Source organism: Vitis riparia, chromosome 15 (genome assembly GCF_004353265.1).
Source record: "Vitis riparia cultivar Riparia Gloire de Montpellier isolate 1030 chromosome 15, EGFV_Vit.rip_1.0, whole genome shotgun sequence".
Classification (NCBI taxonomy): Eukaryota; Viridiplantae; Streptophyta; class Magnoliopsida; order Vitales; family Vitaceae; genus Vitis; species Vitis riparia.
In genome coordinates this window covers 19,271,067-19,297,452 of record NC_048445.1, presented here as the reverse complement: position 1 = coordinate 19,297,452, position 26,386 = coordinate 19,271,067, and the positions used below count along the sequence as shown (strand labels likewise).

At 35.6% G+C, this 26,386-nt stretch overlaps 2 protein-coding genes, 1 long non-coding RNA gene and 1 other non-coding gene across 6 annotated transcripts; 2 read left to right on the top strand and 2 right to left on the bottom strand.

Annotated features, from left to right (window-relative positions):
• Positions 1-7,467: 7,467 nt before the first annotated feature.
• LOC117932843 lies at positions 7,468-7,659 on the bottom strand. Its single transcript, XR_004654248.1, has one exon. It is a non-coding gene; the product is annotated as a U2 spliceosomal RNA (small nuclear RNA).
• A 1,000-nt stretch (positions 7,660-8,659) lies between these two features.
• On the top strand, positions 8,660-13,497 carry LOC117932467. 2 transcript variants are annotated; one of them, XR_004654182.1, is made up of 3 exons: positions 8,660-8,931; positions 12,141-12,295; positions 13,411-13,497. It is a non-coding gene; the product is annotated as an uncharacterized LOC117932467 (long non-coding RNA). The 2 variants fall into 2 exon arrangements; XR_004654183.1 differs by lacking the exon at positions 8,660-8,931 and adding an exon at positions 10,981-11,297.
• Positions 13,498-13,649: 152 nt separating this feature from the next.
• Positions 13,650-19,842, bottom strand: LOC117932466 (protein THYLAKOID ASSEMBLY 8-like, chloroplastic). 2 transcript variants are annotated; one of them, XM_034853728.1, is made up of 2 exons: positions 19,564-19,842; positions 13,650-13,707 (listed from the first exon to the last, which is right to left on the bottom strand). In XM_034853728.1, exons 1-2 carry the CDS (start codon positions 19,777-19,779, stop codon positions 13,660-13,662), a joined length of 264 nt encoding a protein of 87 aa, XP_034709619.1. In that variant the 5' UTR covers positions 19,780-19,842; the 3' UTR covers positions 13,650-13,659. The 2 variants fall into 2 exon arrangements, with proteins under 2 accessions (XP_034709619.1, XP_034709618.1); XM_034853727.1 differs by lacking the exon at positions 13,650-13,707 and adding an exon at positions 18,558-19,313.
• Positions 19,843-25,164: 5,322 nt separating this feature from the next.
• On the top strand, positions 25,165-26,109 carry LOC117932043 (uncharacterized mitochondrial protein AtMg00810-like). The gene has a single exon (XM_034853090.1). The coding sequence runs from the start codon at positions 25,165-25,167 to the stop codon at positions 26,107-26,109; it is 945 nt and encodes a 314-aa protein (XP_034708981.1).
• Positions 26,110-26,386: the final 277 nt, after the last annotated feature.

Genomic DNA, 26,386 nt, shown 5'->3' with positions numbered 1-26,386 from the left:
TTTTTTTTTTTGTGGAAATCGTCTCTTAAAGAGACGATTTTCCCACATGGTTTTTTTTTTTTTTTTTTTTAATTTTAAAGTGAGAATTTAATTTAATTTAATTTATTTTTTTTGTGGAAATCGTCTCTTAAAAGAGACGATTTCCCACTTAGATGTTTTTTTTTTTAATTTTAAAGTGAGAATAAATTTTTTTTTTTGTGTGTAAATCGTCTCTTTAAGAGACGATTTCAGATTTCCCACTTAGGTGTTTTTTTTTTTTTTTTTAATTTTAAAGTGAGAATTATTTTTTTTTTTTTGAGGAAATTGTCTCTTTAAGATTTTTTTTTTTTTTTTTTTTTTTTTTTTTTTTTGTGGAAATCGTCTCTTTAAGAGACAATTTCGGATTTCCCACTTAGGTATTTTTTTTTTTTTTTAAATTTTAAAGTGAGATTTTTTTTTTTTTTTTGAGGAAATCGTCTCTTTAAGAGATAATTTCTCGCTTTTTTTTTTTTTTTTTTTTTTTTTTTGTGAAAATCGTCTCTTCAAGAGACGATTTCTCACTTACAAATTTCTTTTCTCTCCTCGCTAGACAAAACTACGTAGATTTGGAATTATTTTTTTTACCACAGTAATTTAGGCATTATTTTTAAAAACTGTTGTACTCTTATAAAAAATCCAAGCAAAAGGGGCCAGGGGGGCAACAAAAAAGACGTGGTAAAGTGGAGAAACCAAAAAAGGGTACAATTTGAAAAATCAAACTTGTACGTCATTGTCTGTGCTAAAATATAAAGCAAGCGGCATGTGAGAGAAGAAAATTTGTAGAAGAGAAAGAGAAGGGAGGAAGACGAGGCAGCGAAACGCTTATGATCAGGTAAGTCCGTCTGAAACCACCCTTGTTGCTGGTGTATTGAATGAGTTACTTGAGGCCTGAATCATGTCATTCTCAGAGTTTACTGATTTTATTGAATAGATATTAACAGAGTAATATCCATAACAGTATCATGCCTACTCACTATGCATCTTCCATTGATGTTCTGGGAAGTTGCCTTGGACAACAAAAGCTTCACGCAGCCACTTTGCCTTACACCATTCTTTCCCTTTTCAATTTCATAGTTCCGGTGCTCATGGCTCTCGTTGGTTGGAGGTTCCAAAAATTACACGGTCTCCGTCTTTCAAGCCCACCTAACAACCATCAAGGTGACTGTTGCAAGCCAACTTGCATTTGTGGTGACATGTGGAATCGAGTTAGGCTCCTAAACCAATCACTCTCCTTCTTGGGCTGCTCTCCTCCGCACCATCATCATGTTTTCTGCTTTGCTCTTGGTGGCGTCATTGGCATCACTAATGTTCCCGGATGCATTACCTTCACTTGGAAGGAGGTGTCTGTCGGTTGGCCACAGAATATGTTGGTGTGAGCTGTCAGTGATTGGAAAAATTATAGGCCAGATTTGTTAGAATCCCTTCTGTTAAGGGTCAACTATTATAATAGGCGTAATTTGTGTATAGCCTAATTTAGCTTCTAATTTTTCTCTTTGTATTGATATATAACCATACTCGTCTCTGTACAGAAAGATATGGAAAAATACATGAGGAATTTTTTACATGGTATCGGAGCATAATCCTAGGACTTGCTCTACAACCAAACCCAACCCTAAACACTAATTTGCAGCCATGGTGAACCCAAATGATGTGATACAAACTGCCGGCAGCTCCACAAAGTTGAACCAAGCTTGATCCGTGTGTTGTTCTGTGTATCTTTGTGGGGTCTGTACACACCAAAAGGGATATCGTTGTTACCACCCTGCCACCAAGCGCACCTACATCACTATGGATGTTACTTTCTTAGAATCAGAAACTTTCTTCTCTTCATCGGTATCCACTTCATCTCTTAAGGGGAAGATACGAGATGAAGAGCTGAATTGGTGGACTTGGCAAGGCTTTGAAGACAACCCAATACAGATGAGTGACGACAATGAGGCAGTGGTTAGTGAATAAATGAGAGATAATCCTGATATCATTCAGGAAGCTGCATCCAAGTCATCTGAACTTGAAAATGAAGAACCCCACTCCTTGGTACCCGAAGCCCCTTCTCCTGAGAATACTCCTGAGGTAAGCTCTCCCATCACACCTATTAATGACTTGGATAATTCTGTTGGTTATACTTTACCTTTCAAACACAATCGTGGCAAGCCTCCACATCGATATTCTCCAGATTTTAAGGAAAGAAGATCAAGATACCCGATTGCTAATTATGTGTTTACTCAAGGATTACCAAAACCACTCAAGGAGTTTGTGCATAGGCTATCCTCATACCATGTTTCTAGCACAGTACAAGAAGCCTTATCAAATCCAAAGTGGTCTCAAGCCATAAAAGTAGAAATGGAAGCTCTGGAGAAGAGTAAAACATGGGCTCTTGTTCCATTACTGAAATGAAAGAAGACCGTGGGGTGCAGATGGGTTTTTTCCATTAAACACAAGGCAGATGGATCCATTGAACGGTACAAGGCAAGGCTTGTGGAAAAGGGATATACACAAAAATATGGCATAGACTACCAAGAAACCTTCTCACTTGTGGCAAAGCTGAAAACAGTTAGAGTCTTGTTATCTCTTGCAGCAAATTTGAACTAGCCGTTACATCAATTTGACGTAAAGAATGCATTTCTTCATGGTGATCTAAAGGAGGAAGTTTACATGGATATTCCACCAGGATACATGACATCTTCAAAGACCGAGGTTGTGTGTAAGTTACAAAAGGCACTGTACGAACTAAAACAATCACCCTGTGCATGGTTTGGTCGGTTTAGCTTGGCTATGAGAAAGTATGGTTTTACCCAAAGCAATTCAGATCATACTCAATTCTTGAAACACCGGCTAGGAAAGGTAACAACTCTAATTATATATGTAGATGACATGATCATTACAGGAGATGACATCAAAGAGATCTCTAGACTTCAAGGGCCACTGGCAACTGAATTTGAAATGAAGAACTTCGGAGGACTCAAATATTTTTTGGGAATTGAGGTAACCAGATCAAAGCAAGATATATTTCTTTCTCAAAGGAAATATGTGTTAGATCTATTGTCTGAAGTGGGACTACTAGACTGTAAACCAGCTAAGACCCCAATTGTTCAGAATCATAAACTTGGAGAGTATTCAGATCATTTGCCAACAAATAAAGAGATATATCAAAGATTAGTGGGTAAGCTAATTTATTTATCTCATACTCACCCAGATATAGCCTATGTTGTAACCATAGTGAGTCAATTTATGTGTTGTCCTAGTGAAGATAATATGGATGCGGTAATTCGGATTCTTCGCTACCTAAAGTCCTCCCTTGGAAAAGAGCTTATGTTCTAAAAAAATAATCATCTAAACATTGAGGGTTATACATATGTAGATTGGGCTGGAAATATTTCTGACAGGAAATCCACATTAGGCTACTTTATTTCGTAGGAGGAAATCTTGTTACATGGAGAAGCAAAAAGCAAAAAGTGGTGGCATTGTCTAGTGCTGAAACTGAGTTCAAAGGAATGGTCAAGGGCATCTGTGAACTCATTTGGCTTAAAAGGTTGCTAACTGAGATTGGCTTTGCTCCTAGTTCCGAAATGGACCTATTTTGTGACAACAAAGCAGCCATTTATATCGCCCACAATCCAGTCCAACATGATCGTACTAAACATGTGGAAGTAGATAGAAATTTCATCAAACATAGTCTTGAGGAAAAGGTAATTTAATTTCCATTTGTTCGGTCTGAAGATCAATTGGCAGACATTTTTACAAAGGCTATTTCCGGCAAAGTCTTCTACAGCTCACTTGACAAGTTGCGCATGAAAGATATATATGCATCAACTTGAGGGGGAGTGTTGGCGTGAGCTGTCAATGATTGGAAAAATTATAGGCTAGATTTATTAGAATCCCTTATGTTAAGGGTCAACTATTATAATAGGTGTAATTTGTGTATAACCTAATTTAGCTTCTAATTTTTCTCTTTGTATTGATATATAACCATACTCGTCTCTGTACAGAAAGATATGGAAAAATATTTGAGGAATTTTTGACAGAATATTCATGGAGAAACTTCACACTCTATTGACAAGAATGCAACAAAGTCAAATGAGAAGAAACCCTCCGGTTCTACCATTGACCAACATGGATAAAAGTCATACAGTCCCCGTAACCAACATAGATGGTACAAGTCCACAATAGTAGAGAGAACATATAGACTTCCTGCCCATACGTTGGAAGGAAGATGTGACGATGCCAACATGGAATCTTCTAGACTTCTATTATACCGCGGGTACCAAAAAAACCTTTGGACCATTGGATGTGAAAGACTGGGTCTTAGCCATCCACTTTAATAGTTTTTTATTACAACTTCCAACACGTGGAGGTATAGTTTGGGGTGAACATATGAGAGGAAGGGTGGCAGTGAATAATAAATTTTTTTAATGAAAGTGAAATTTGATTTATATATTAACGAAGACAATGGCACAAAAGGACCAAGAAAAAACGTGTCGCAATGGCCAGTGAAGCAAGAGGGGATTTTTGATAAGAGTACAGCAGTTTTTAAAAATAATGCTTAAATTACCGTGGTAAAAAATTGAACAACTTCCAATACGTGGAGGTATAGTTTGGGGTGAACATATGAGAGGAAGGGTGGCGGTGAATAATCAAAAATTTAATGAAAGTGAAATTTGATTTATATATTAACGAAGACAGTGGTTGTGGGGGACTTTTTGAGAGAAAGGCTAATTTGTCACATCATTCTCGATCTCTTATTAAAAAATTTGATCTTTAAATCTTAGGTTGAAGATCTTAATCCATTTGGAGTGGTCGAAGGATCTACTAAGGAGCAATAGGGAGTTGTTGCATCACATACGTGAATTAAGTTGTAGGTATTGTAGGGTAAGTCTTTAGGGTAAACTAGTCAAGTAAATCTGTGTAACTTGATTTTGAATAGTGGATTGAGATTAGTAGGTCATAAACCTAGTGATTTTTTATCTCCATAGTTTGTGGGGGTTATCCATGTAAAAATCTTGTGTCTTATAGCATATATTTATATTCCTGCTTATATTTTGATTAATGATATTGATAACCTTTTGATTGATTAGTTAGTTTGTTATTGAGGTTGTTGGTTGGTTATCTTGAGAGTTATGGTAGTTATACCTTTAATCAATTATTGTTTTCCCTAACTTCTCTCACATTATCTTTTGGATATTAATAATCATATTACTTTATCCCTAACTAATCACAGGATATTTCTAAAAGGTAAAAATCAGTTTTTATAAGTTTGAATATCCAAGACATCCTTGAAATTTATTGGGTTAAAAAAATTGGGCATAATATTTTAAATATTTTTTTAATCACTCATTCACCCCCTTTGGGTGTTCCCTATTAGACTTTCGGCGGTTTTTCAATAAATGTTAGCATGCATGGGTGTCATCATGATCTTAATGATTTTGATTACTTTTTTTCATTAGCTTGGTTTGATTCATCTATTTATATTCTTTTTCCACACATTGCTTTGCCTTGGGTATTCACGTTTTAGTGTGTGTAGGTTACATCTATTGGGATCTTGCTACACTTGAATGTTTCACACCATTCTCTACATGTTATATGATAATTAGGTTTAGACAAGTGTTCTGTGTTTTATGTAAATTTCGTTTGAGAGTTTGAAGAGGTTTATGTAATTTTTGTTTTATCACAAAATTGTTGTAGGGGGAGATTATTAGGACATTTTTATGTATTAATAATTTTGTTCTTTATCATTCTGGTATAGGAATTTTTTAGATAGTGATTTACTCTTCATTGAAGATTCGAAGTTGTCGTTTAGTTAACTAGACTATCACAAGTAAGTTTGAAAAGGTTTGAGTAATTTTATTTTTTCCTTGATAAAGTAGGATTGGATTGGAAGTTTTAATTAAGTTAAAATGTCTTAACTAATTTAGAAATAATTTTTAATTGAGAATTTAAAAATAAAATCTTCCCAAATAATAAAAATAATTTGGACTGAAATTTTAAATTGATGATTTTAAATTGAGAATTTAAAACAAGAGAATCTTTCCAAATCTTTTAAGGAACTTGGAAAAGAGATTTGAAAAAGAAGTTGAATAAAGAATTTTGAAAAGAATTTTTTCCAATTTTTTTCTAATTTAAAATATTAAATCTTTTCAAATCTTTTTAAAACTTCTAAAAGTTTGTAAATTGTTTTTAGTAAAATATGATTTATAAATTGATTATATGTCCACTAGTTTTTCTCCTACATACCATATTTAAATATGTTTTAGTGTGGATGCTTCCACAAGAGAAAACCCTAACTTACTCTATTATTCCCTAAACTCTCAAGTATCGAATATACGATCTTGGGTTTGTTAGAAGAACCTACTTCTTCTCAGAGGTTAAAATAACTCCATTGGAGTATTGGAGGTGCTACATCACAGACATGGATTAAGGTATAGATATTGAAGAGTAAGTCTTTAGGATAAAATTGTCAAGCAAATTTATGTACTTTGACCTACATTATTAGATTAGAGGTCTTATATGCTATGGGTTTTTTTTCATCTCCATGGTTAAAGTGGGGGTTTTCCAAGTAAAATCTTTTGTTTCTATGTGTGATTGATTTTTGATCTCTTTAATCGAACAAGTTCAATTGAGTTAAACAAGTTTAAATCCCAGGCTTTAATTTGGGTTAAGTTTTTCAATTCTTATATTATAATGTTTAAAAACCACTTATTCACCCCCTCTAGTTGTTACCTTATTGTTATCTATTAGTCAATTAGGCATAGGTTTTTTCAATTGTTACCCTATTAGATTTTAGGTTATTCATCCCTACAATTTTTTAGCGAGTTTCCACACACACTCATTAAAAAAAACTATAAAATTAGGAAACTATTTTTATAAAATCCAAATTTCATATATTTGTCTAAAAGTAATTAGAATTTTATACAATTCTTCATCAAAGTAATTAGAACAGCATGTGAGGCTCGACAGAAGGAGAAAGGAAAGTCTCAAAGTCCATAACTTCCCCAAACTTAGCTTTGGTTTAGATCTCTGGTGATATGGAAGTCATGGCCTTCAACATCTATAACAAGATCTTGAACCTCCCCTGTTTTCAAGGCTTGTAGTCTCGGCTTCTTTCTGTGCGTTAAGACTACTGTCGATAAATGTTTCATTCTCATCCAAATCAGGCGGTCCATCATCTTAAAAATGCTTTTCTTGTCCCAGTAGCAACTTGTTTTGCTGGTGCTTTCTATTGAGAGCATGAAATATGTTTAAATATATTTTAAAAATAACTTTTATATATAATGTTATTTTTAATAATTTTTTTATTTATAGCTTCCTTAAATCCTTGAAGTCTTCTTTTGTTAACTAAAAAAGATTTAACAAATACAAAAGATGGATTTCGAAATCATTTTTTCATTAAACAATAGATAGTAAAATTTGATAAAATTTCAAGTACAATCAATTAGTTATATCTTGAAAAAAGTCATGAAAGCCCAAACACATAAACTTTTGTTACGAGTGGGAGGGGTGCGCCAGGCCCGAGCAAGCTATTGTGGAGGGACCTCCCCCTAAAAAAATTAATTTAATATCATGTGGGACGATATCCCGCGTATCAGATATTAAACTGATAAGAACAGATACTACACTTGATCTTACCCAAAAGGCCGAGAAAGGTATGCTTTGTATGGTCTCTTGGTCGTCCTTTTATATTATGTCTGCTGCACTTTTTTTCTCTTTGTTAGTCAACGTGGGACATAGAGTATAGAGTATAGTACAACTTACATTGGCATTTGCTGGTAAAGCGAAGTAGACATTAGATATATCAACACACTTACAATACTAACATAAATAACACCTGCTAATGTAATTTGAAAATGATGTAAGGATTTGAAATAAAGACAAATGGAATGTATATGTTTTTTTTTTTTTTTTTCATTTTAATCCCCATTCATCCTTTTGTATTTATTATTTCCTTAATTTTTAAGCATAAAATATGTGAAATTACTCATATACCCTTGTGTATCATTAATTCTCTCAGCTAACCCAAATTGGCCTCCTTCTTTTAAGGGAAATTGAAAGTAAAGAAGATAAGAAGGGAATGGAAGTAGACGAAATGGAAAGGCAACAAATGTAAAGGAGACGATGTGGTTCTTTTCAATGGATTAAAGCAGGATTCCAACTTGGGTAGGTTAGGAGGTTAACTTTATGACAGTGTAGACACTCATCAATGCCATTATGTTTCGGGGTATAGGGGGAGGGGAGGGATAAGGTGTTGGATACCATGGCTTTCAAGAAAGGGTTTTAGGCCTATATATTTGTCATCTGCATTTGAGTAGGGGGTGATGATGGATGTGTGAAATTTTTTTTCTTCGGGGGAAACTTGTGTTTTGGCATTTTGATGTGGAAAATATATGGTTTTAAAAACTCAAATATATGAAATATGAGATCCAATTATTAATAAGTAAAATAATATCCAAAACATGCACTATCCCCTGTTTACTTTTTGTCTTCCTAGATTGCCCCTAAATTTCTCCATGTCATCAGTAAATCCTTCCCATGTCAGCAGAACAATTTGAAAATTAACTAATTCTCAAAGCTTAAACGCAAAGAAATCCGACCAAGAACCAAAAGTAGGGAATTTCTCTCACTTTTGGTCATTTTGCCCTAACCCCATATCAGGAAATTCCTAATTTCTAACCTAGTTTCAAATCCGAAGACGGGCGAACTATGTCTCCTAAATAGAAAAACCCTGGTCCTTGTTTTACTATTGCCCTCTCTAAAACCTTGCTTCCTCCGATATCCCTCACGGTAGTACAGTGCCGTTGTTCGTTTTGAAGCTCTTTCTCTTTCGAAGCCTAGAGAATTCTCTCATTCCGTGGTTCGCTCTTTCTTCTGCACTGTGATTCCAGGTCTTCAATTGAAGCTTTTCGCGGTTTCTATACACTTTTGGTGAGTTATCTACCCAATTTTAAACCCTAATTTGTTTTTTAATTTTGCTTTCTGTTTAATCTGTGAGGTTTCTAGTTATGTTATGGAAAAAAGAGGATCGATCTTCGATTTTCAGTTTTTAGGAGCCAATAAAAATCGTAAACCTAATGCTCAGTGGGGTACCATCGAAATTGACAAGTTTTCGAGTTTCTCTATTTTGAAAGAATCGATGAATCCCTCTTTCTTTCTTTTTTCTTTTTATCTTTTTTAAGTAGGAATCCATCTTACTACTTCATTAGAAATTTTGTGTGGCTTGGTGGTCTGCGTTTCAATACATTGCTGTTTCATATAATATTTTTTTGAGGTCCTCTTGTAATATGAATTCAAGGTTTTTGATCGGAGATTTGCGTTGTTGATTGGATTTTGTTGATTTTTGTTCGAATTTAAAATCTTAGTTTTCTGTTTGTTTCCTTTATTTTTTTGTTTTGGTTTCTGATGATTGGGTTTTTGTGTGCAAATAAAATTTCTTCCCCAAAAATTGGTATCAGAAATTCTGACCTTACAAAATCAATAAAATTAAATCATTTCCCCTCATTTGAAACCATTCGTTCATTATATCTATGACTAGCTTCGTCTTAGAATTTCTACGTTCACTGCATATATTAGACTACTTCCAAATGTATCTTGAAATTCATAGGGCATGTAATAATAGAACCCCAACTTGCCTTTCATGTGAACCTTCCTGTTCCTCGGATAATTTTAGATACGGATCACCTCCAGAATGTCTGTGTCTGGGATAAAAATTGACAGCTATGTAATTACTATAAAATAAAAAAAACCCGAATTCGGATCGGGTTGATTTCGGATTGGACTGATTTGAATCCGATACTGAGTTGGGCCTAGGCTTGGGCTTGGGCTCGGACTGGGACTTAGGCTTTCTCAGGAACATAGTAAAAAGGATGGGTATGTTTGCATAAATTGAACTGAATTTCGTGGTGCTCCAATGAAGCCCACCATCATTACCTTTTATTACCAAATTACCCTCCAAATGAACCATGGTTAGAAGACAAAGTTTCAAAGGATTGTCCTCGCTTTTTAAACAAAAACAATAGCACGTGAGGGCTACTAATCTCAAAATTAATCTTCATAAATTATTACTCATATAGTTCCAAATTTTTTTAAATAAAATATTTAAAAGGGGTGTAAATTATTTATTAAAAATATAAAAAGAAGGGCCATCCTCGAAAAGAAAATGAAGACCGAGTAGAAAAGAGCTTTCTTTGATACACTCTCTGGTCGTCGGAAAGCCACCACGTGGTCCCTCGTGACTCGCACGTCCAAACCCTAATTTCTAGGTCTACCAACATCCACCATTAAAGTTCTAAAACCCTACCATTTTCCATAATAATTTGTTCACAGTCTAATGTATATCCCACTCACACCCAAGTTTCCCCCCTCCTCTACCCGAAGTTGATTTGAGGCTTTTTTTATTTTTTATTTTTTTGTTAATTTAATTAGAAGCGAGCACTCAAAACTTAAGCCTTATTTCATTTAAGTGAAAGCTAAGATTTAGCCAGCTGGCACCAAACCAAAGCGCTCACATCAGAGACTCGGTGTTTATAAGTACACCGAATCGAAACCGGAGGTGGTTATAAAAGCGGGGCGTGTGACGGTTCGGGACTAGTAAAAACCGAAGCGTGACTGCTTTGGAATTTTAAACACGCATACACAAAAAATAAATAAATAAATAAATGGAAAGTTGTGTTTGTAAGTTGCTATATGGAAGATATATGGTTTTGAAACCCACATATTTGAAATATGAATGTGGTTGTTAACGGGAGAAATATTATATTTCTCATTCACTATATATTATTTAGGTTTGTATTTTCAAAAATGCCTTTTAATGTTTCCCTGTCAGCAGCCACTTGTGTTTATGTCAGTCAATAGGTGCGTAATTTAATAAACACCAAAATCTGAAACTTGAAGTTATCAAATCTGAAACCCACAAAACACCCGACCCAAGAAACATTTGAAAGTTAGGAAACTCTCTGTCACTTCCTCTCGTTTTGCCCTAACCCGATCTCAACAAATTCCCATTTTTAGAGCTCATTTGATACACAAAGGTAGGCAGCCGATCTGTTTATTGATGTCCTGACCAGGCTATGGATACCCATCTTCTCAAAGCCATCTTCGCCTTATTTTGGCCTAACCCTAGTGTGTCTCTCTTCACGAGTTAACCACCTAAACCCGATAGGCATCTTCTGAAAACCTTCAACGAAGCCAAAGTCGAGGCATATCTTCACATTTCTTCCTCAAAGGTTGAATTTTTTTAAGGTTTTTGGAAACCGAAGTAGAGCTTCCTCTTGCTGTGGATTAATGAATCACAGGTGAGTTTTCCATTTAAGGATTCGTTTGGCTGTTGAGAAAATATTGGGGCCGAATGTGTTATATTTTGAGGTTTGTTGTATTTTAATTAATTTTCGCTTGAATGAAGATGAAGGAAAATTTGTTTTGGTTAAAGAAATTTTCAGATGGACCCACCTCTCTTTTAATCGGTTTCTTTTTGAATTTAAAGCCACCCAGTTTTCCCTTTTGTTTTTTTGGATTTATTTACCAATTTATTTTGCTTATTTTTTTGTTTCTGTTTCGGGGAATATGTTGATATGGATTCTCTTTTTGTTTCTGTTCATATCCATACGAGTTTAGTGTGAAATCAAATCGTGCTGCTTGATAATTGGCAATAGATACTTCATTTAGTTAATAAAATGAAATTGTTGCATATGATTCTTGTGAGAAAGTGAATACTAACTGATGAAGAAATGAATGATTTTGAAGATAAACAGTACCACTAAGTTGATAGTCACCCCCTTAAATTAATCCGTGAATGTTAATTCTCATATATTGCAGCTCTAAGCTTTAGAGAGTTCTTGATTATATGATTAGACTTAGGTTATTCTAGGACATTATCAAGCCTTATATGACAATCTGCCATTCAGTTCTATCTGTTCAGTGCCCTGATGAAATTAAAAACCACCAGATCTTCTTTCACTGCCTTGATCCTAGTTCTTTTTCATTTTCCTCTCTCTCCTTTGAGTTTGAGTACCCTTGTACTGGTGCATTAATTGATCTGTGTGGAACACTTGTGAACCCACTCAAACAATTCTTCCTCATGTACTGCATCGCATTCAGATGTTATCTGCCAGTAATATTCATGTTTAATGATCATGCAGAAGGAGATGGACCACAACTCAAAGGGAGTTTTTAGCATCTCATCATATACACAATATTTCAATGTGGATATCGATGTTGTCCTGAACAGATTAATAAGCTCCTTGCATCCCATTGGTGGAGATTTTTTCAGCAAGATTGATGCCAACCCTGATTTGTGAGTGTTTAATTCTTTGTTACAAGTATGTTGAAACAAATGGACAATACTCTCTTTTACAATCTATTTGTTTTGTTTAGTTTTGGAATCATTGTGTTTAAAGTGACAATTCCTTACTGCCTAAAAAATAGAAGAAGAGAGAGAGAGAGAGAGAGAGAGAGAGAGAGAGAGAGAGAGAATCCCTCACTATTCTGAACTTCTAAGGCTCAGATGGAAATGGCTTACATGGCCCCAACATCTTATGTTCTTATATTGGCATAACATCTTTTTATTTTTCTTTGTTAAGACACTAAACATTGTGGTGTTATTTTGGTTGTGTAATGGATATTATTGATTAAAAGTGTTCCTCATTTATCCTTCCATTTGGTTACGGTTTCTTGGAAGGTTTCTATATCCTATTCATTACGTGTTCATAATGCAGGTCCATGTTGTCTCTCTATGCATGTGCTAATAGAACTAAGATCTAAAATGAAAAATTGTTGTTGTAGTAACAGTTTGAAATCTTGACTTTGCCATCTGTTCAGTTGCAAATAAATATATAGACTTTTGAAAATAAATTTTTAATTATTTGTCTGGAATTCTAGGGTCTCCTTTGCTTCCTAGGAAAAGAGGAAAATTGTTGCTTGTGCATGATATTGTTATATTAAAATGAAAAGATTATATTAATGGTTTATAATCTTGTCTTTGACTTCTCAAAGAAGTTAATTTACTCCACCAATTGAAAGTGGCACTAAAATAGAGTTTGATGCTAAAGCTTAGAAAATTAATTGCATGGCTCAAAAACTTAATTTTTGTATATTCTAGCAACCATAATCTAAACTGAGCAGATTTTCAATTGAAATCTTCAAATTTTGGAGCACTGAACTTTGTCCAAATTAATGCTTCAAAGTGTGGTTTATTCTATTTCTAAAATTACTATTGTATGTAGGCCATTTCATACATCTTCTTGCTGGTGCTACTCAGTGCAATAAATCCTGGTTGTGTCCGTATTTCCACCTTAGTGGGTTAGAACCAACAATTTTCCCTGAAAGATTTTTGAAGCATTTCATCATTTGGTCCCCTGTAACTTGATTTCCACATATGTTTGGTTTTTGCTAATGTTTCTGATATTTTAGATATGGACTTATCTGGACCTCCACTACATTGATATTTGTGAATGTTGCCCTTGGAAACTATGCCACCTACCTGACAAAGAAATAGAGTAACAGCAGTACAACTTGGAACTTTGATGTCGGCTATCTGAATTTGGCCGTTTGTTCAATCTATGGATATGCACTTGTGGTGCCAGTGGCATTTTACTTCTTACTTCAGTATTTGGGTTCAAATGCTAGTCTTGTACGCTTCTGGTGCCTGTGGGGATATTCTCAGCTCTGTAAGCATCCAGCATTCTGGCTGTCTCTTTTGTTTTTCCCCTGAAGTAGCACAAGTCAGAAATATGAAAAGAGAGAGGAGAAAACAGGCACACACACTAGTGGGGTAGGGCTCATGCTAGTACCAATTAATCTGAATGTGGAACCTGGTATTTTGGATTTAAATTTCTAATTAAGTGAATTGAAACAGTATTTTTAAATTATGTTTTACATCTGAAACTTGGATCAGAGGTGAGGAGAGAAGACAATTTTATCGACAGATATCTTTATCTCACACACAGCATTGTGGCATTGAAATTGAGACTCTCTTTCTCCCACACAGGAAAAAAAATATGGATATTGATATTGGGACTCCTCTCTCACAAACAGAAACACAAGGACACAATTTTGGACATGGAAATTGAAACATGTATTAAGAGATGGAAAAGAAAAAGGAATATAGAAAATTGGACATGAAATTGAGGCTCATTTTAATTATTACTTTAGATTGACTCATGCATATCATATCTAGGAAATCTCCCGATTAATGGCAAGTACCTCCAATGCCAGTTTATCCTGTTGTTGGTAAATAGGGGTATTTGGTAAGTTATTTATTTATTTATTTTTTAATTTAAAGATAAAAAACCTATTTGGATGCATTGTTTTTTAAAATTATTATTTTTTATTTTGATTTTGTTAAAACATTGTAAATTAAATTTATATAATATTAATTAATTTTTTTAAAAAAAATCAATATATAATTTTAATTAAATTTAATAAAATTCTTATTGAAAATAAAATTAGTTTTGTAATTAAACAATAAATAGTCTTTAGTAAAATAGGAATGGTAATATTATATTACAATCACAAAATTATATATATATTTTTTATAAAATTTATACCATTTATGATGGAAATATGGATATTGACATCTTTGTAAAAGCATAATTGAATTTTTTATTAAAAATTATTAACAATGTTTTAAAAATAATAATTATTAATATTATTATTTAAAATTAATTTATTATACTATTTTGCTTTTTATTATAGAAATATGGATATTGACATCTTTGTAAAATAATAATTGATTTTTTATTAAAAATTAATAATAATATTTTAAAAATAAGAATGATTAATAGTATTATTTAAAATAAATTAATAAATAAATAAATTCAACACAAAATATTGTTTGATTTGAAGTTTATTTTTCTAGTGAAAGAAATTATAAAAATATAACTCTATTCATAAATAAATAATAGAATAGATCAATTTTTATCCAAAAATTTATGGTATTAAGTGATTCACTATTTGATTTTTAAATTACTTTTTAAAATTACTTAGACTTGTTAATAAATCCAATGCATTAAATTTTATTTTTCTAGTAAACAAAATTTTAAAAAAATATATATGATTTTATATAGAAAATAAACAATAAAGTTATTAATTTTTGTTCATAGATTTCTTATATTAATTTGATCACTATTCGAGTTTAACTTATTTTTAAAAATTACTAGATCAGTTAAAGAATCTAATGCACAAAGTCTTGCTTGATTTAGAGTTTATTTTCCAAATAAAAAAATTTCAGAAATATAATTATATATAAAGAAGAAACTAGTGAAGTCATTCAAAATGAATTTTAATTTATGATTTTTTCAATATTATTTTGTTGAATTCCATGATTTTCTATGTTATTCAAATAAAAAAGTACCTTAAACTGTTTTTTGAGTTTCAAAGTATTTTTAAAAATTAATAATTTTAAAATACAAAGTATTAGTAATGATAAACTACAAATTTTAAAATATAACGAGTAATGTCAAGGATTGAAGGTCAGAGGCTTGGGATAGGTAGAACCCAACTTTAACTAAGGTAGTACGTGAGGTCCCTTAAGGTAGATTAAGGTGGTACCTAAGGGTTATTAAGGTGGTACCTAAGGGCTATTAAGATAGTACTTAAGGTATAGTCCCAAAAAACCAAAAGTAACCACTTGATCACACAAGAGAATCACATAATAACATGGTCTAAGGGTCACAAAGGAATGACCAAAGCTTGGAAAAGGTAGAACCCAACTTTAACTAAGGTAGTATTTAAGGTCCCTTAAGGTAGTACTTAAGGTACAGTCCCAAAAAACCAAAGGTGAACCACTTGATCACATAAGAAAATCATATAATGACATGGTCTAAGGGTCACAAAGGAAGGTTCGAGGCTTGGGAAAGGTAGACCCCAACTTTAACTAAGGTAGTACCTAAGGGCTATTAAGGTAGTACCTAAGATACAGTCCCAAAAAACCAAAGGTTAACCACTTAATCACACAAGAGAATCACATAATGACATGGTCTAAGGGTCACAAAGAAAGGTCCGAGGCTTGGGAAAAGTAGACCTCAACTTTAACTAAGGTAGTATCTAAGGTCCCTTAAGGTAGTACCTAAGGTACAGTTCCAAAAAACCAAAGGTGAACCGCTTGATCACACAAGATAATCACATAATGACATGGTCTAAGAGTCACAAAAGTAGGACCGAGACTTGGGAAAGGTAAACCCCAACTTTAACTAAGGTAGTACCTAAGGTATAGTCCCAAAAAAGCAAAGGTTAACCACTTGATTACACAATAGAATCACATAATGGCATGGTTTAAGGGTCACAAAAGAAGGTCTGAGGCTTGGGAAAGGTATACCCCAACTTTAACTAAGGTAATACCTAAGGTCTCTTACCTAAGGTACATTAAGGTAGTACCTAAGGTACAGTCCCAAAAAACCAAAGGTTAACCACTTGATCACACAAGAGAATCACATAATGACATGATCTAAAGGTCACAAAGGAATGCTCGAGGCTTGGGAAAAGTAGACCTCAACTTTAACTAAAGTAGTACCTAAGGTCCCTTAAGGTAGTACCAAGGTGCATTAAGGTAGTACTTAAGGGCTATTAAGGTAGTACCTAAGGTACAATCCAAAAAAACCAAAGGTTAACCACTTGATCACACAAGAGAATCATATAATGACATGGTCTAAGGGTCACAAAGGAAGGTCCGAGGCTTGGGAAAGGTAGACCCCAACTTTAACTAAGGTAGTACCTGAGTTACATTAAGATAGTACCTAAGGTATAGTCCCAAAAATTCCAAAGGTAAACCACTTGACCACATAAGAGAATCACATAATGGCATGGTCTAAGTCTAAGGGTCACAAACGAAGGTTTGAGGCTTGGGAAAGGTAGAACTCAACTTTAACTAAGGTAGTACCTAAGGTCTCTTAAGGTAGTACCTAAGGGTTATTAAAGTAATACATAAGATACAATCCCAAAAAACCAAAGGTGAATCACTTGACCACACAAGAGAATCACATAATGGCATGGTCTAAGGGTCACAAAGGAAGATCCGGGGCTTGGGAAAGATAGAACCCAACTTTAACTAAGGTAGTACCTAAGGTCCCTTAAAGTAGTACCTCAGAGCTATTAAGGTAGTACCTAAGGTACAGTCCCAAAAAACCAAAGGTGAACCACTTGACCACACAAGAAAATCACATAATGGTATGGTTTAAGGGTCACAAAGGAAGGTCCGAGGCTTGGGAAATGTAGAACCCAACTTTAACTAAGGTAGTACCTTAGGTATATTAAGGTGGTACCTAAAGGCTATTAAGGTAGTACCTAAGGTACAGGCCTCAAAAAACCAAAAGTGAACCCCTTCCCCACACAAGATAATCACATAATGACATGGTCTAAGGGTCACAAAGGAAGGTCCGAGGATTGGGAAAGGTATACCCAACTTTAACTAAGGTAGTACCTAAGGTCCCTTAAGGTAGTACCTAAGGTCCCTTAAAGGCTATTAAGGTAGTACCTAAGGTACAGTCCCAAAAAAATACAAAGGTGAACCACTTGACCACACAAGAGAATCACATTAAGGTAGTACCTAAAGGCTATTAAGGTAGTACCTAAGGTACAGTCTGCAAAATAACAATGCGACTTACAACCAGATATTTTGTAAGTTCCATCTAGATTCAATATGACTTGTGGGTCATATGGTTATTTGGGAATAATATGGTTCCCACAACCCAACACAAAAGTTCAAGTCCACCAACTACTCCAATGTTGGGTTGGATGGGGAAGTTGTAGCAGTGAAAGTGAAGGGATCAAGAACAGGGTGGATACCCATGGCAAGGAACTGGGGACAAATATGGTGATGCAATATTAACTTTGAAGGACAACCTCTATCTTTTGAGGTGACAACCAACAGTGGAAAAACACTCACCTCCTACAATGTTGCTTAGGAAATTGGAGATTTGGTCAAACATTTGAAGGGAAACAGTTCTAGAACTTGGGCAGGAGATAGAAACAAAAAGAAAGGGCTTTTCCAAGCATAGTTTCTAAAATTTGGGCAGTAGCTTGAAGCTTACAATTGTTAATCATGAGTTCATCAGGGCTGAAGCTCTAGACCTTAAAGGCATGCTCACCCACTCATTCAAGGTCAAAAGTGGTATGGAAAGTGGAGAAGAAAGGTGAAGAACTAGGAATATGAGGTCCCAATTTTGTCTCATTTTGATATACTTAGAAGAAAACATGTATCATAATGGAATGTGTAATTATTAAAAAGTAAAGCTAAATCTACCTTACCTTCAAATCTTCTACTATGTTCTAGTTTTATCAATGCTCTACAAGTTAGATGGCCTTCAGACATGGTTGATTCAATAGTTTTTTTTTCCAATCCAATACACTTAGATGGTTTTCTAAGAACCAAACTTAATCATTTATTCTCCTATTACTTCCAATATCCACAACATCTTGTAAGGCTTGAAGGCATAGAATTTTTACCCTACCCTTAAAGGGAACATCACCTGAAACTTTCTAGCTACCCACTGAGATGGAATGATTCCAGAAAGGCACAGAGCAAACAGCTAGAAGGTCTAGAACCATCATCAAATGAAAAGTAACCATAGAGAATTGGTTGCATAATTGCATTATTGCAATCAATTTATACAACAAACAGCCCCATTACATCATGTATTAGATATGTACACGGAAGAATGAAGACTCATCCAGTCAGTATTAATGCCAGGGTTGAATGTAAGATGTTTGCTTATCAATATGATGAAGGATACATGAAAAGATGAGGTCGTAGCAATGTTAGAAAACCCGAAAAAACCCTATATGTATCTGGGCATATGTTGTATGATGATGATCACTCTGTTGAAAACCCCTTAGATTGCCCTTCAAGAGAATCAAGACAAGCAAACATTACCTAATATATGTTTCCAGACAATCCCATTTGTTCTCTTCTCCCGCAGTCAGCTATAGTTGTAGCCCACTATCATGTCTTCCTCCTCCTCTAGAAACTCCAGTGATTCACCAAAATATTTTTGAGCATTCAGCTTTACAGTGACTGAAATATCCAATTCTCCCTTTGATTCTAAACCCTTTATCAGTATTCTGAATGAGGACTTTTTGGGTTCACATCCAGATGTTTTAATTAATTGAAAACACTCCATTGCAGGCCCAGTCATGTCGAAATCAATCAAAGACCTCAACAGAGCATTAAAGCTCTCAGTTTCAAGCTCTAGACCAGTTTCATTTTTCAAAAGGTGAACCTGTTCAAACAACCCATTGCTACCAAGCACCCTAATAATTTCGGCATAGAGTGAAACTTGAGGCTTATACCAATACTCCTTCCGAACATCATCAAAAACCTAGTTCAAGGAATGATGCTAGTCAGGAAAATCTCTTAGATTTCGTCATACAGATGGAAAAGTTGAATTTTTTCAATGCAAACAGATACAAGAGCTCTAATGAGAACTCTATTGATCCTATACCATGAATTTGGATGTAAAGTAACAAAGCAAGAAATCAGAGTAGCTTTAGGATCGAATTTAATCGTAGGAGAATTGAATAATTGAGGAGAAAATCGGAAGAAATTGATGGAGTTGGTTGGTTGCATACCTTTAGGGCCAGAAGACATTCGTTCTGGTTCAGAAGTTGCTGAAGAACAGTGATCATATCAAGCTTCAACAAACATCGAACCTTCGACTCAAACTCTCTCTCCAGTGACGACTCATCTCTCTTAGCGCACTTCAGTGCCTGCACTGCCTGAATCACTTCAATGCTCAGACTCCCCCCTCTCTGCAATGGCTTCTGATTCTGACTTCTGTCTCTCATATTTATAGTTAAAAATTCCTCTCTTCACCCTCTCTACAGTCCTGAATCCTCCATTTTCCTTCAGTTCTAGGGTTCTGGCTTTAGATGGAGAGCTCCAGAGCGTATAATGACTCATTTCCGCTGAGTTGCAGTGGCGAGTCCACTCTGTCTCCGCTATTACTCGACTCGTTGGGCTGGGCCGGGTCAATATTAGGGTTAAAAAAAAAAAAAGATTCAGCTTTGAGAATTAGTTCAAGTTTCAAATTGTTCTGCTGACATGGGGAGAATTTGCTGATGACATGGAAAAATTTAGGGGCAATCTCGGAAGAAGAAAAGTAAATAGGAGATAATAAACGTTTTGGATATTATTTTACCTATTAATAACTAGATCTTATATTTCATATATTTGGGTTTTTAAAACCATATATTTTTTCCATCAGAATGCCAAAACACAAGTTTCCCAATAAGATATTTTTTAAAATATAATTTGAATTTTTTTCTCAAATCCAAAATACCTAAAATAATTTTTTCAGAATATTTTTTGAAGATATGATATTTTTTTTAAGAATATAATTTATTTTGGTAATTTTTTTTTATAAAAATTAGTTTTTTGGTTCTAAAAATAAAATATCTTTAAAAAATATATATTTTAATTGTTTTCGTTATTTTTAGGATCCATTTTAAAAAATAATGCATATAAAAATTATTTTAAAGAATAATTAGAAAACATTTCAAAATTTTAAACATAATTTTATTTTAAAAAATAGCAGGAACTACTTTGAAAATTAACTTTGAAAACTATACCAAACAGGGTCTTAGATCAAAATTGTTTTGTAGACCCCTTTGTGGTGAGGGCTCGGGTAGAGTTGTTTTCTTTCTTTTTCTTGCATTTTTGGAGGGGGGACCTCCTTATGCCGAGAACTAGCTGCATGGGCATGTGGCAAAAAGCATGGCTCGCACATGGTGGTGGTTTGGAGGGTGACGCATTGGCGGAATGGTGCATAGTGGAGCAGGTATTGGCTTGCAGGAGAAGATAGAAACAGGGGAGGGAGTTTTTTAGAGAGGGTATTCTTTCTGGGAGAGGAAGTCGCGGGGGAGGGAACGAAACAGAGAGGAGAGCAAGCTAAAGAGAATTAGAAGATCCCTTCATTCTTATGCTCTTGGTCCAGGTATGATTCCAGCCTGTTTTGTTTTCCCCGTTTTGAACTGTTCTCCTCTGTTTCTTGTCATTTGTGGATTCCTTTGACACTTGAAGACCACTTGTGCATTTTGTTTTCTATTTTGGAATGTTATGAGTGTAGATTCATCACTGCATTTGATTTTTGGAGATCATGCCCGTGTTTTTCTTTGGTTCCACTTAAACCCCTCCCATTGACATCTGTGGAATGGGACGAGACTTAACAGCTTTCTTTTTATATATATATATACATGCCCTGTTTTCTTCTCTTATTTTTCTGTCAAGTTTTTTCGAAATGTTGAGTGCCGTATTAGCACAACCCAACAGCACCTTGGCGTGAATTGTGGGACTCAACGGAGTGATAAGGTGGAGTATAACTATGGAAGTGATAAGGCTGAAAACTCCCACAATTCATGCTACAATAGTGGAGAGACGTTGAAAGATGAAGAAGTCTCAATGGCAACAACTTCCACCCGAAATGGTAGTTTGACTTAGTTAAGGAATTATCAACAAACTGATTGAAGAAAATCCCGGATTCAAAACAGAGCATATCTTGTAGATCTTTTTTGTTATCCATATCTTGTAGATCTTTTTTGTTATCCAAACATATCTTGGAGAATTTCATTATCTCAGCTTTCTGGTGTTTAAATAGAGGAAGTGGTCCTCTGTATGTATTCAAGAAATAAGAAACAAGTTGTTACACTTCCAGCCGTGTTCACGTTTACACTCACTCCTTCCTTCTTCTGTTTTTTTCAATTTTCTTCTTGGTATCAGAGCCACTGTGACAACGGCACAACCCAGCAGCACCTTGCCTTCAAATGACCATGACTTCCCTCTCACTCAATGTTGGAAATTTTATTACTCTCAAACTCAGCCCCATAAATTATCCATTGTGGCGTGAACAAGCCTTGGCCCTTGCTGAAAGCCAAGAATTGCTCGGTCACCTTACTAATGAAGATCCTGCTCCACCCCAATACACCATACCAGATTTCAATAATACCCCAACTGAAGAAATGTCTGCACCAAGAAAGACCGAAGCATACATCGCATGGCGAAAAGCCAATCGTCTTCTTCGAGGGTGGATAATTGGAACACTCTCTGAAGAAACACTTGGCCTTGCTGTGGGTTTGGATACAGCAAAAGATGTATGGGAAGCATTGAAAAGTGCTTACGCAGAAGATTCACAAGAACGAGAATTCACGCTCAGGCAACAAGTAACATATCTTCGGAAAAAAGATGACAAAACAATTGGAGAACATATTCGAACCTTCAAAAGCTTATGTGACAGTCTAGCAGCAATTGGGAAACCAGTCCCAGACAAAGAAAAGGTATTTTGTCTTCTCACTAGTCTTGGTCCTTAATATGAAACTTTTACTACTACCATGCTCAAACCACCAAGACCATCATACTCTGAGCTTGTCTCACAACTTCAAAGCCTTGATCAAAGACGAAATTAGTTCTCAAACCATGCAAATGCCACCCATGCAACCCCTCAAATGGCCTTCTACGGACAGCAACAACAAAGATATCCACAATTCTCCACAGGATATCAAGGTAACAAACAAAAATTCACTTCAACGGGAAGAGGATTTCAGGCACAACAATCAAAGGACCAGAATCGTGGCTACCTCTCTAGCCCAACGTCCAGCACTCAACAAAGACGATCTCCCCCACCTGGAGAGCGACGTATGACACCTGTTGAAAGAGACCTCTATCGTGAAGAAAAATGTCAATACTGTGGCATGGTAGGACATATTGCAAAAATATGTTGGTGGGTGCCCAAAAGGCCAACACAACAAGATGACATACCACAAGCACTGGCAGCACTTACCTTGGATAACACAATTGCTGAAACAGAATGGACCTCAGACACAGGAGCCTTAAATCACATGACAGGTAAGCAAGGTATGTTAACTAATATTCGAAATTATTCTGGTTCAGATTCAGTTCTTATTGGTGATGGATCTTTTTTACCAATTCTTGGTATTGGAGATTCTAGCATTAAGCAAAAGAACAAAGTCTTACCACTTCATGATGTCTTACTAGTCCCTCATTTGAAAAAAAATCTACTCTCCGTGAGTCAACTAACAACTCAGTTTCCTGTTAATTGTGAATTCACTAATGTTGATTTTTGTGTAAAGGAACAACAAACAGGACACCCAATGATCACAGGGAGACGCAAGGGTGATCTCTATGTGCTTCCCAACTCACCGGAGCTCTATTTTTCTCATCATTTCAAATCTGGTTCAGCAGACATTTGGCATCAACGTTTAGGACATCCCCAGTTTTCTGCTTTACAGTTTTTAAAAAATAAAGGGTTGATTGATGTTATTGGTAATGTCAAATCTGAACATATTTGTGATAGTTGCCAATTAGGGAAGCTTAGTAGATTACCTTTTTCTTATTCTAAACATCTAAGTTCTAGCATTTTTGAAAAAATCCATTGTGATTTGTGGGGACCTGCTCCTATTTTATTTGTTGGAAAATTCAGATATTATGCATGTTTAGTTGATGATTTTTCTAAGTATACTTGGATAATTCCCTTACAACATAAATCTGATTTTGTAAATGCTTACTTAGCTTTTGAACAGTATGTCAATAGACAGTTTAACAAAAAGATCAAGGTCTTTCACTCAGATGGAGGGGGAGAATTCATAAACTTCAAGTTATCATCTCACTTCCTCTCCACCGGAATTATACATCAAGTATCATGTCCATACACTCCAGAGCAAACAGGTATGGTTGAAAGGCGACATAGGATAATACGAGAACTTGGAATGACCATGTTATTTCATAGTGGAGCTCCTCTGTTTCTATGGGTAGAAGCTTTTTCCACTGCTGTCTACCTAATAAATCGCTTGCCTTCATCTGCTCTTAACTCTGAAACTCCATACTTTGCACTTCATGGCACTCATCCCGATTACACTTCACTTTGTGTCTTTGGTTCCAAATGCTTTCCTTATACATGGGATACAAGGCAACACAAGTTCGATCCAAAAACTGTTCTTTGCATATTTGTGGGATATAGTGATAAACATAAAGGTTACAAGTGCTTTCATCCATCAAGCAAGAAGTTTTTTATATCTCGCCATGTGGTTTTTGATGAACTTTTTTTTCCTTATAAAAATACTCAGAACCAAAGCATGGTACCACCTACATCTCATGTCATAAGTATTTTTGACTCATGGTTGCCTCATGTTAACTTCCCTCATAGTGTTGCAATTGAATCCCAACCATTAACCCCACCATGTACAAGTCCTCTCCCTACAATACCATTACTCACTTCAATTTCTAACTCTGATGCAGGTTCCTCCACAAACGCAACATCACAACCTGAGACCGCTGTGTTACCTCCATTGCAAGTTGAATTGTATGAGCATTCATTCAACACTCCCCCTAATGCCATCGAACCAAATCAACTCGGCTTGCAATCCCCAACTCTTCAAAAGCAACCACCACAACCACAACCCGCACCTTCTATGATCACTCGATCTCAAAGAGGAATCATTAAACCCAATCCAAAATATGCCTTGACTTCCACCACCAACTCGACCAGTATCCCTCGTGAACCTCACAACATACGCGCTGCTCTAGCTCACCCGGGATGGAAAGCAGCAATGGATGAAGAACTCCAAGCCTTGCATACAAATAAAACTTGGGTGCTTGTTCCACACACCTCAGACATGCATGTTATTGGTTCAAAATGGGTATTCAAACCAAAACTCAAACTCGATGGTTCATTAGATCGCCTCAAAGCTCGTGTTGTGGCCAAAGGGTATCATCAAGTGGATGGTCTGGACTACACCGAAACTTTCTCTCCAGTCATCAAACCTGGAACTATTCGAATGGTCCTCACTATAACACTTGTTAAAAAATGGCCCATACGTTAACTTGACGTAAAAAATGCATTCCTTCATGGTTTAATTTCAGAAGACATACATATGGAACAACCTCCAGGAATGGCTGATCTCGAACATCCAACACATGTGTGCAAGCTTCAAAAGGCTTTTTATGGCCTCAAACAAGCACCTCGTGCTTGGTTTGATCAGTTTAGTGCTTTTCTTCTTAAATATGGATTTTTTTGTAGTCTAGCCGACCCATCCTTGTTTATTTTTCACTCTAACCTTGGATCACTAATTCTCCTACTTTATGTAGATGATATACTCCTCACAGGTTCCTCCATAGCTCTAGTATCAACCTTCATTCAACTCTTGAGCTCTGAATTCGCGATGAAGGACTTGGGCCAAATTCATTACTTCCTTGGCATCGAGATCTCACAAACAGCCGATGGCCTTCACTTGTCCCAATCTCACTATGCTTTTACCATCCTTGAGAGAGCCAACATGGTCGATTGCAAGCCTATGAGCACACCTCTTGAAGCCAAAACCAAGACATCGCCAAATAATGTCTTGCTAGAAGATCCAAGTCATTTTAGAGGACTTGTTGGTGCTTTACAGTACCTCACCCTCACGCGACCAGATCTTTCATACAGTGTGAATTATGCATCACAATTCATGCATGCTCCCACTCTCGTGCATTTAAAAATGGTTCGAAGGATCTTAAGATATGTCAAAGGCACAATTGACATAGGTTTGCATTTTACTTCCCATACAACACTTGACCTTTGTGCTTTTTCTGATGCAGATTGGGCAGGGTGTCCTACCACACGACGATCCATCACTGGCTACTGTACGTTTCTTGGAGGAAATCTCATCTCCTGGTGTGCAAAAAAACAACATCCAATCTCTCGGTCAAGCACCGAAGCGGAATATCGGGCCATGGCACATACAGCAGCTGAACTCACATGGATGTCCTTTATTCTTAACGATCTTCACATTCTGTTGGCATCTACACCAACTCTCTACTGTGATAACACAAGTGCTCTTCACATGACAATAAATTCGGTGTTTCATGCTCGTAGCAAACACATCGAGTTGGATTACCATTTTGTGCGTGAACGAGTTGCACTTGGACTTCTCGCTACTCAACATATCTCCACCGAAAAGCAAGTAGCAGACCTCTTCACCAAACCAATGTCAAAGGCTGCACTTAGTAACTTTCAAACCAAACTTTGCCTCCAACCCCGGCACAGTTTGAGGGAGGGTATTGGCACAACCCAGCAGCACACAACCCAAGCAGCACCTTGGCGTGAATTGTGGGACTCAACGGAGTGATAAGGTGGAGTATAACTATGGAAGTGATAAGGCTGAAAACTCCCACAATTCATGCTACAATAGTGGAGAGACGTTGAAAGATGAAGAAGTCTCAATGGCAACAACTTCCACCCGAAGTGGTAGTTTGACTAGTTAAGGAATTATCAACAAACTGATTGAAGAAAATCCCGGATTCAAAACAGAGCATATCTTGTAGATCTTTTTTGTTATCCATATCTTGTAGATCTTTTTTGTTATCCAAACATATCTTGGAGAATTTCATTATCTCAGCTTTCTG